This window comes from Nuphar pumila, chromosome 2 (genome assembly GCF_984573655.1).
Source record: "Nuphar pumila chromosome 2, dmNupPumi1.hap1.1, whole genome shotgun sequence".
Lineage (NCBI taxonomy): Eukaryota > Viridiplantae > Streptophyta > Magnoliopsida > Nymphaeales > Nymphaeaceae > Nuphar > Nuphar pumila.
The window spans coordinates 20,781,271-20,792,960 of record NC_143250.1 but is presented as its reverse complement, the minus strand read 5'-3'; the positions used below and the strand labels follow the sequence as shown (position 1 = coordinate 20,792,960).

The 11,690-nt window shown below is 38.8% G+C and overlaps 1 protein-coding gene across 2 annotated transcripts in view; it reads left to right on the top strand.

The window, feature by feature from the left end:
• The first annotated feature begins 342 nt into the window (after positions 1–342).
• Positions 343–11,690, top strand: part of LOC149844983 (nucleolar/coiled-body phosphoprotein) — a 34,572-nt gene continuing 23,224 nt past the window's right edge. Inside the window, exon 1 of one of the 2 annotated variants that reach the window (XM_089995413.1) lies at positions 343–568. In XM_089995413.1, the coding sequence (XP_089851539.1) occupies positions 385–568 (184 nt within the window). In that variant the 5' untranslated portion in view covers positions 343–384. The remainder of the gene's footprint in view (positions 569–11,690) is intronic. The other variant, XM_089995412.1, reaches the window with a different exon arrangement.

Genomic DNA, 11,690 nt, shown 5'->3' with positions numbered 1-11,690 from the left:
GACCCGATTCGAGTTTGGATTAAGATCCAAAATTTTTCAATGTAAAAGTGATAAAAAATATAGTTTTACTAGGTATGGTTTGGGTTTGGATCATGTAGTTCTTATGGGTATGTTTTTTCTTATGTTGAAACCGATTAGAGTTGGGTCAGGACCTGATATCATACTCAAAAATCTGGTTCAAGTCTGATTCGACTTGGGTCCGAACCAAACCCGACCCGTTGACATCCCTAGTTGCTCCCCACGCCTTTGAAAACCTTGTTTAAAAAAAAATAAAGATCAACAAGGTACGGACCGTCTTGCAACATTTTCTCCATTCCGGGTCTAAGGTCCGATTCCTCATTTTTCGCGAGAGAGAGAGAGAGCGAGCGAGCAAGCAGAAGCAAAATGGCGGAAGACCTCTTCTCGGATCTGCCACCGCCCTCTGCGACTCCCCAACGGGACCACGATAGTGTGGTCGTTGTGGATGCCGTCTCCAAGAAGGACGATGCTGCAACTCCTCCTCCTCCCGTTCAATCCATCCTCAAGGGCGCCCTCAAGAGGGAGAAACCCTCGGAATCGCAGGAGCAAGGTAAGAGAAGAAACCATAGCCTTAATTCTCCGTTCCACATTTTCTTTCCTTTTAGTATTCTTATTTCCCGATGTTTAAGGGCCAGGGCTAGCTCCTTCGTTCATTTCCTTGAGTGAGAGCAGCCATGGTGGATAAATTACACGTTTTCGTAACAATTACACTATTTTAAGTTTGATAAACCCAAATCGACGTATATGGTGGCAAAAAGAAGTGCGTATGGTGGTGATGATTATGGTGTAGTGATTCCTGTATTGAAAAAAATGGCTCATTCCTGATGATTAGGGAAAGTGCCGAAACGGGGTCTTGGATACCAAGTGAATGAGTTCCCGCTCTGGCTTTGGCTATGGATTGGATAGGGAGTATTCTTTGAGGGTGTTTTGGATGACCCCACTTATCCAGAGAAAGTGGGATGAGCCTGGAGTTTGCTTTGCGCTTCATAGTGCAACGCCATATCGTCTCTTTATCTGTTTTTATGTTGGTGATTGACACAGTTGGAGTCACGTGTTCAAAAGTGATACTTTCTAGTGTTTGGCCGATACCAGTGCACGGACTTCTTTCCTTTGTAGTTTCAGAGGAGGGGTTCTTATGTGATTTTCTATTCAAAGCTGCCACAGGCATGGGAGTGAAGCACAATTATTTCCATATCAAGACGAGTAGCTGCCGATCTACCTGATGACATGGTAGATAAATGTTTAGAAAACTTGTTGAATATTAAAAGCTTATCACATGAAACCTCATCTTTTTCAGAATGAGTGGATGGGTAGGATAAGGAAACAACGAATTGGAGATTTATCAGGGTCATTGCTATGAGCTTCTAGAATCCATTGGGAACTTTTAGAAAGAAAGCCAAAGGTATGGTATGGGTGCTATGATGAATTCCATTGTCAAGCCCAGTGGCAAAAAGCTACTCATTAGTCTGCTTGGAAAAATGATATAATTGATAATAGGCTTTGTAAGGAACCCATTGAGTTCTTGTGAAAATATAGAATTCCAATGCTTTGCTACAAAATTTAGAATCGAATGATTTTGAATATAGATTATTAGTAGTACTCCCTATTTTGAATTGCCAAAACAAGAACTTTATGTGAGTAGAAGCCCCAAAGAGAGAATAAGGTATTCTTTTGATAGTACATAGTAGTGTTATCCTTGGAAATAGAAAATTCATCCATTGCAAATTCGTCTGCAACTAATTAGAATAATAAAATTGGTTGGTAGTATAAATATCATTATGGGGGTAAGTTGATCGTTGAAATGATAATTGAAGAAGCACAAGCTATTAAATTGTTTTTCCAAATTGGAATCTTCAAAAGAGGTCTGTGGGCTCATATGGTTATTTATACCTATTTTACACTTGTGGCTAAGAAGAAAGTCTATGTATGAATGAAACAATGAATTGTTGAGTATTTCAGTCCTATAGGGATTCTTCAAGCTCAGGCAGATGCAGTTAAATTTATTCACAAATTTGTGCATTTGGAGAAAGGGCTTATTTCTCATGAACTTATCAATATGATCAAGCACTTGGTTTCGTAAGAATAATCCAGCTACTTCTTACAAGCATAAAATTCGCTGAGTTGCCTCTTATGACCTTCAAGTTCAAGCGCATTTGATTAATATGATAAATCCTTGTGTTGAAGGATAAAAGTGAGGTATAAGGATCAAAAGATAAATTGTATTATGGAAAGCCTCAGACCACGTACCTAGCCTCAGTTTTGATTCATTCATCAACTAAGAAAGGAAAGAAGAATTGATGGGTGAACTAGAAGAAAGATAAGCCATGTGGACAAGATGAGATACTCATGGTAATGTGGAGAAACAAAACCAGAAAAGTAAAGGATAAACAACCACCCAAAATCAAAGCAACAATCCTTCATCTTTTTTGTTTTTTTCCCATTTTAAGGATTATGGTGGCATCACTTGATGGCTTCAGTTGCTAATGTCTTCTTCTTGAAGGGTTACATCATATCGAAAAAAAAATTACGGATACTCATATACTTCCCCCTTTTTGTTTTGGGAAATATGGAGGACAAAACAAGTTTATGAGAAAACTTGCGCAAGAAGAAATAGTGAAAAGTACCACACATGAGAGAAAGGAATAATAACAAATAGTAAAAAACAAAGACTGAAGGAAAACATGGTCATATCTAAAAGGAGATTGAAATAATTTTGTTTTTTGTTTTTTTGAGAGACAAAAACCAAGGCATGTTTTTCAAGGAACAAGACAAAGAATAAGTACCAGAAAGAGAATTGGAGAACAAGAAGAAGGAACAAGATAGAGGAAGAGTAGTCTAAATCTGATTGGCACTTCTCACCAGAGTTACCGGAAGCGCCTAAGCAAAAGGGGAAGCGCGAAACGTCGCGCTTCCGAAACGCGTGGGGAAGTGTCCTCCCTTTTTGGGAAGCGCACTTCCCTTTTATGGGAAATGTACTTCCCTTTTATGGGAAACACACTTCTCATTTATGGGAAGCGCGCTTCCCCACGCTTCCCCCTCGCTTCCCCATTTTTTTCATTTTTTTCGCTTCCCCCTCGCTTCCGGTTCACTTCCTAGGTCGCTTCCGAGACGGTTCGTAATTTTCTTCTAAGTGGTCCCCCGCTTCTCCGCTTCCTAAAATTTTGAAAGTGCCTCGTTTCCCGCTTCCGCTTCCCGTATCGCTTCCCGCTCCCGCTTCCTTGACTGGTAACTCTGCTTCTCACCCCTCTCTAATACCCTATGTCACATAGATACGGCTTCAGATATGGGGATACAACCATTTTTATGATGTTTTTGATGTAACTAATATACAAGGAGATACAAAACGAGAGTCAAATTGGAGTATCCGTATGACATAGCTAGTACCATGTGAGATTTGCCTTTGGAACCATGCTGTGAACACAAGACAAACAACAAAGAAGAAGAGAGAGAGAGGGTTGTAGCAGCAAAACGTCTGAACAAAAGAGTAATTATTATGGATTTGTCAATCATGGATTGGACCAAGCCTTGTGGACAAGTGGATCAGACTTTAATGGCGAACCAAGAGATTAGATATGGAACATCCAAGACTATTTAGGACATTGGGAACTAGGAACAAATCAAGGGATCTGAGATGTAATAAGAAGTCTAGTTTTGGGAAATGAATCAAATGATCCAAATTGTAATCCAAATTAGTGGGCTAATTGGATTAGGTATAGTCTTAGGATTGACTAGGAATTTTAGATATAGGGACCTCCATATCTGAAATAGGTTAAGAAGGTACCAATCCATAACTGTTCGCTATGGGCATTTATATTGGATCTAATGAGTGGATTGTCATTGTTAAATCAAAATCCATGAGCCTTTGGGTTGGGTTGATAGATGGGTTCTTAATAATCCAAGCCCAACCAAAAATAGGGAGGGCCCTACTCGATGTCAACCTCCTTGGAAATGCAAGCCACTAGGTACCATGTGAGATTTGCCTTTGGAACCGTGCTGTGAACACAAGACAAAGTGACAAACAGCAAAGAATAAGAGGGAGGGGTGTAGCAGCAAAACGTCTGTGCAAAAGAGTAATTGTTATGGATTTGGCCATCATGGATTGGACCAAACCTTGTGGACAAGTGGGTCAGACTTTAATGGTGAACCAAGAGACTAGATATGGAACATCCAAGACTATTTAGGACATTGGGAACTAGGAACAGATCACGGGATCTGAGATGTAATAAAAAGAAGTCTAGTTTTGGGAAATGAATCAAAATGATCCAAATTGTAATCCAAATTAGTGGGCTAATAGGATTAGGTATAGTCTTAGGATTGACTAGGAATTTTAGAAATAGGGACCTCCATATCCGAAATAGGTTAAGAAGGTACCAATCCATAACCTTTCTCTATGGGCATTTAGATTGGATCTGATTTGTGGATTGTCATTGTTGAATCAAAATCCATGAGCCACCTTTGGGTTGGGTTGATAGGTGGGTTCTTGATAATCCAAGCCCAACCAAAAATAGGGAGGGTCCTACTCGATGTCAACCTCCTTGGAAATGCAAGCCACTAGGTAGTTGCATTAGAAATGGCATGCACATGGGCAAACTTCGTTGAATCTAAAAATGAATGGTTGCAACAATATAAGGGAACAACCCCTCTATGGCATTACAAGAAAAAAATGGTTGACTGTATTAACCATGGTTGCCAGTTGAGGAAGTGGGAGCGGAAAGCGAGGCACTTTCAAAATTTTAGGAAGCGGGAAGCGTGGGACTACTTAGGAGCGAATCCGGAAGCGTCTCGGAAGCGAGGGGGGAAGTGAAAAAAAAATAAAAAATACAAAAAAATGAAAAAATGGGGGAAGCGCGGGGGAAGCGTGATGGGAAGGGAAACACGCTTCCCATTTAAAAGTGGCGTTTCCCCTCACGCTTCGGAAGCACGACGTTTCACGCTTCCGAAGCGCGCTTCCCCTTTTACCTAGGCGCTTTCGGTAACTCTGGTATTAACTAAGACAATACAATAATGCCCTTATATATATATATATATATATATATATATATATATATATAGAGAGAGAGAGAGAGAGAGAGAGAGAGAGAGAGAGAGAGAGAGAGAGAGAGAGAGAGAGAGGAAACACACATAACAGTAAAACACAATACACTTTCTGAACACTCTCCTTCAAACTTGAGATGATGCAAGAGGAATCATCCCGAGTTTGGAAAAGAATGTTTGAAAGTGTAACGTGACAAGGCTCTTAGTGAATATATCTACAACTTTTTCTTTTGAGCCCACATTCTCCAAAGAAATAATTTTATCCTCATATGCCCCCGTAAAATGACAATTTATCTCAATGTGCTTTGTCCTTTCATGAAACTCTAAATTCTTTGCAATATGAATGACACTCATATTGTCATAATACAAGTATATTCTTCCGCATACTGAAGCACCTAGCTCCCCCAAAAGTCACCTTATCCAAATAACTTCAATTGTAACTTGAGTAATGCTTTTATACCTTGCCTCAACTGTGGATAAAACAACTCATTGTTGCTTTTTGCTCTTCCGAGACATTAAATAACTCCCAAGAAAAATACAAAACCCTGTAGTAGAGAGACTATCTTGAGTGAATCTTCCAAAATCTGCATCACAAAAGGCTTTAAGGTTTGTGGAAGAAGACCTATGTAACTGATGCAGCGAGGATCGGAGTTCCGATGCTACTTAACTTGTTTATTGAAAGGAACAAATTACAATGAAGAATAATGGAGAAAATAGGGAATGAAATAATGGCTGCAGAAGAACAAATGCTAGCAACAAAGCAGAAAACATAAAACATAAAACAATAAAAAGAAAAGAGCAAATCTTCAAACTTCTTCAACTGCACATAACCCTAGGACCGAACACTTAATAGGCTGCGCACCGGGTCTGGATCTCGGATCCAGAACTTGAGACTGAGACCCGATGCTCTGAACTTTTGTTGGGGCTGTTGATGTGCGCTGTTCCATTCTTCGCTCGCCTGGCATAAGTGCGCAGGGGCACGTCCCTGCATCGTGGTGCCGGACTCGCGATCGGATCCATCACCTGGGTCCGATCGTCCATCCCATTGGAGCCGGGTTCCCTGGCCGTGCCTGGGTCATGCTCTATGGATCCGGGTCGGTCCTGCTCTGCATCAGTAACATAGGCACTTCGAACAAGGCAATGCACCCGCGTCCCACAACGACACGAGTGCGACACTTGAACATGACTTCCTTTGTGTCAAGTAAAGTCAACCATAGTGAGGTTCATTTTTGTTTGAAAGTGGATTTTCTTAATCCTCACCAAGTTCAGTTTTATCTATATGATCTACATAGATACATAAATGCACACAATCACACACACACACACACATATGTACGCACCCTCGCACCCAAGTTTTTTGAAATTGCTGTATCGCACCTTCCGCACCTGCACGTGTATCCACATCCACACCCGCACCTATGTGACAGAGGAGGATGGTGAGTGTAATGAAAAGGGGCGGAAGCACCAATAAAGCAAACCACTCTTGAAGAGTGATCTCAAGAGCCAAGAACACAAACACTAAAAGTGTATAAAAAAACCCACTAAAGGGAAAAATGACTAAAAGTCATAAGTTGAATATTATTGAAGAAAGAAAGAAGAAGGTAAAAAACCCTTTCTAATACAAGAGAAAGCCTCCTCTATTTATAGAGGAGGAAACCAAAGAGGAGGGACCACAAGGGGGCTCCCATCTAGTCGTTGGGAGCCCCAACGGTCATAAATATGACCGTTGGGGCCCCAACGACAAGATGAGTGGGGCCCCTTGTGGTCTTACAAAAAGCAAAACAAAAAAAAAGAAATATGTATATATATACATATATGTATATATATACTTATATATATACGTATATATATATATAAGTATATGTATATATATATATATATATATATATATTTATATATACATAATTTAACATGCCCCCTCAAACTTTACGGGGAGGAGACCGAAAGTTTGCTAAGAAGAAACATAAATCGTGGAGTTGGGAGCACTTTGGTGAAGAAGTCAGCCAGTTGATATTCTGAAGTAACGTATGGTAATGTGATAGTTCCTCTGAGGTATTCGTCTCGAACATAATGGAAATCCATTTCGATATGCTTTGTTCGCTCGTGAAAAGTATGATTGCTTGCAATGTAGATCACACTTTTGTTATCACAGCAGAGCTTGGTGGGAGAGGAAATGAGGACGCCCATATCACCAAGGAGACTTCTGAGCCATACGATTTTCATAGTTGTTATTGCCATGGCCCGATATTCAGCTTCAGTGGATGATAGTGAGACCTTTTGCTGCTTCTTGCATCTCCACGAAATGAGAGATTCACCTAAAAAAATGCAAAGACCAGTAGTCGAGATACGATCATTGGGATTTCCTCCCCAGTCAGCATCAGTAAAAGCAGTTAATTCAATAGATGAGGAAGAGGATAAGAAGAGCCCTTTGGAGATGGTATTTTTGATGTATCGCATTACGGCCGCCATATGAACTGAAGTAGGTGCATGCTGAAATTGGCTTGCAGCATGAACCGCATGAGCTATATCTGGACGGGTGATGGATAAATAGGTGAGAGATCCAATTAATTGACGATAGGGGGTTGGATCCTCAAGTAGAACACCATCCTCAAGTCTCAGTTTTGCATTGATAACTTCGGGAGTCTCAACTTTCTTTTAATGAGATATTCCTGACTTGGTACAAATGTTTGCTGCTAATTTCATTTGAGATAGAATGTATCCTCGGGAGGAGTAAGCCACTTCAATTCCTAAAAAATATCTCAAGAATCCAAGGTCAGACATATCAAAAGTTTCCTTTAACATAGACTTCACATCATTTACCTCCTTTTTGTCACTCCCAGTGATGATCATATCATCAACATACAACAAAAGAATAACAATGAAATCACCTGTCTTCTTAATAAAAAGAGCAGTGTCAGTATAGCAAGAAGTAAATCCCAATTTGATTAATACATTACTAAACTTGTCATACCAAGCTTTAGGAGCTTGCTTAAGTCCATATAAGGCTTTTTTTTAATTTTAAAATTTTACCATTTAAATTCATACCGGAGGTGGTTTCATATAAACTTCTTCATTTAAACTTCCATTTAAAAAAACATTTTTAACATCAAGTTGAAAAATTGGCCATTTTTTAATAGAGGCTATTGCAATAAGAGCTCAAACACTAGTCATTCGAGCAACTGGGGCAAAAGTTTCATCATAATCCACCCCATATTCTTGGGCATACCCTTTGGCTACTAACCTAGCCTTATATCTTTTTAAAGAGCCATCACTCTTAATTGTTACTTTAAAAACCCATCTACATCCAATGGGTTTCTTGCCATTGGGTGGATTAATGATTTCCCAAGTTTGTGTCTTTTTAAGTATATTAAGTTCCAGTTCCATTGCTTCATTCCAATGGGCATATTGTTTAGCATCATTATAATGAGACAGTTCATGAAATGAGTGAAGAGCTAGCAGACATGCTCGAAAATTTGGAGAAAAAGAATCATAAGATACAAATCTATTTGGTATTTTAGAAGTACGATTTGATCTTCTTTGAGAGGATTCTTCAATCGACTCATTTTGAGAGAATTTTTCAAGGACACAAGGAGGATTACTTTCATTCCTTCTAGAGTAGACTTGCGTTTGCCTTGGTATATTTTCTTCTAAATTTTGGTCATCATTTGAAGGTTCAAAATGATCCTCTACGAGGGTTTCATGATCATCTATGACCTTTTCTTGAGGTAACAAGTCAAATAAAAAAGAATAATCAATATTTTCATTTGGTTTATGCGAAAAACCATTTTCTTCTTCTAAGAATGTGACATCTTTTGAGATATAAAGTTTGTTTTTGAATATGTCAAAACATCGATAACCTTTTTGTTTTTCGCCATATCCTAAAAAAATAAATTCAATTGCCCTTGAAGAAAGTTTATCATTTTTATGAGTTAGAACAAAGCATTTACATCTGAAAATTCTTAGTCTTTTATAATCAGGAGACATATTGTAAAGTTTTTCAAATGGAGAAAGATTTTTCAAAGAAGATGAAGGGGTTCTATTGATAAGATATGTTGATGTTAGAACCGCTTCGGCTCAAAAGGATTTTGGAATATTTTTTGAAATTAATAAAGTTCTTGTGGTTTCTATTATGTGTCTATGCTTTCTTTCCGCAAGACCATTTTGTTGCAAAGTGTTTGGACAAGAACGTTGATGGCAAATACCATTTTCTTTCAAATAAATTTGAAATTCATTGGACATATATTCGCCTCCCGAATCGGATCTAAGAATTGATAGATTTCCTTAAAATTGATTTTTAACCATTGCATGAAATTCTTTAAAGAAGGAGAAAACTTCAGATTTGCGACTTAAGAAGTAAATCCATGTAAATCGAGTGAAGTCATCAATAAAAACCACATAGTACGAAAATCCTCCTTTGGATAAAATAGGGGAAGGTTCCCATACATCGGAATGAACAAGTTCAACAGGCCGAGTGGTGACATAATTTCTTTGAGGAAATGGAATAGCTTTAGATTTTCCAAAAATGCAATCTTTACAAGTTATGTGTTTGTCTTTACATGTATTGTTCAAAAAATGAAAAAGAGACATCTTTACAAAATTTGGATGACCAAGTTTCTCATGCCAAATTCCAATACTTTTGTCCTTTATAAGATTGCAAAATTACTTTGATGGAAGAGTCAAAAAGTCCATAAAATAAAGATCACCCCTTCTATGGCCTTGCCCAATCAGCTTCCCTGACTGGAGATCCTGCACGGTGTAATCTTTAGGTGAAAAAGAGACTTGGCATCCATGATCGGTGATTTGGGAAACGGAAAAGAGATTTAGATTAATTTTTGGAACGACTCTTACTTTAGGAACGAAGAAGTTTTGAGAAGTTTTAAAATCAAGTGTTCTAATACTTTCAATTTTTAAAGATGTTCCATCGGCCGTTGAAACATAAGAAGATATGGGTTCGGAAGAAACATTAGAAGAGAGTTTTTATGAGATGTCATATGAAAAGAAGCATCAGAGTCTAGTATCCACATACCTGGAGGTGATGAAGAATAGGCGATGGCGGCTCCTGATGTTGAAGATGAAGAAGTCTTGAGAAGATGTTGGAGAACTTCAGAGATATGATTAAGAGTTTCTTTGATATCTCCTTCTTTGACACTTTCTTCTTCCTTCTTTGGAGAATTTTCTCCAACCGCGGCCACTTTTCCCTTAAGCTTTGGGCAAACTGGCTTGATATGTCCCGGTTCATTACAATAGTGACAAATCACTCCCTTTCTATATCCATTATTTTTGTTAAAGTGGGGATGTCTATATGCTTTTACATTTGATTCGGGCCTAGTAACGGCCAAAACTTCATCACTCTTAATACTTAGGCCAAGTCGAGTTTCTTCTTCATACTTCGGCAAGGGCGTCTTCAATGGGTAAGGCTTTACTTTTATGGAGAAGGGATGCCCTAACTTGTTCAAATTCCGACCGAAGACCATGGAGAAATTGGAAAAAATGCTCCTTTTCAATTTGTTCTCTTCTCAACTCAATATCTTCCGGAGCCACCCATTTGGGCTCAAGAAGAACAAGCTCATCCCAAAGAGGGGTTAAAGAACTAAAGTAATCACGGACAATCATATCCGCTTGTCTAGTAGAACGGATTTTTTTCTTGACAAAAAAATTGTCTAGCTAGATCCTTTTGGGTATACATACCCTTAAGAAAGAACCATGCCTCATTGACTCTTATAAATTTAGCAATGTTGGCACAATTTTTGAGGTCCATATTGTTCATAAACCATGCCAAAATTTTGGCATGGTTACTTTCCCAATCCTCAACTTTGGATTGATGGTCATTGATAACTTTGATGCGCTCATCGCCATCTAAAGCTTTTTCAATCCCACTTTTAATTTTAGTGAGAAAAAGAGAGGGTTCGGGAGTAGTTCCCATAACAAAACCCCGAAGTTTCTTACCTCTTAGATGATTTTCCATAGCGGAGGCCCACATAAGGTAATTGGATCCATTGAGCTTAAAAGAAAGCTCTACTTTAGATTCGCGTTCCGTAGGTACCGAATAGTCTTTCTTTCTTCAAAAGCTTGAGAGGCACACGTCCCAAGATACCAAAAAGAAGAGAAGCCCGATCACCAACCTCGCTCTGATACCATGTAATGAAAAGGGGCGGAAGCACCAATAAAGCAAACCACTCTTGAAGAGTGATCTCAAGAGCCAAGAACACAAACACTAAAAGTGTATACAAAAACCCACTAAAGGGAAAAATGACAAAGTCATAAGTTGGATATTATTGAAGAAAGAAAGAAGAGGGTAAAAAACCCTTTCTAATACAAGAGAAAGCCTCCTCTATTTATAGAGGAGGAAACCAAAGAGGAGGGACCACAAGGGGGCTCCCATCTAGTCGTTGGGAGCCCCAACGGTCATAAATATGACCGTTGGGGCCCCAACGACAAGATGAGTGGGGCCCCTTGTGGTCTTACAAAAAGCAAAACAAAAAAAAAAGAAATATGTATATATATATATATTTATATATACATAATTTAACAGGTGAGAACATCCCAAAATGTATAGTGTCTCTCACATATCGAATAATCTTGGGCACAACAAGAAGTTGAACTGATGTGAGAGAGCTCATAACTGACTAACAACATGC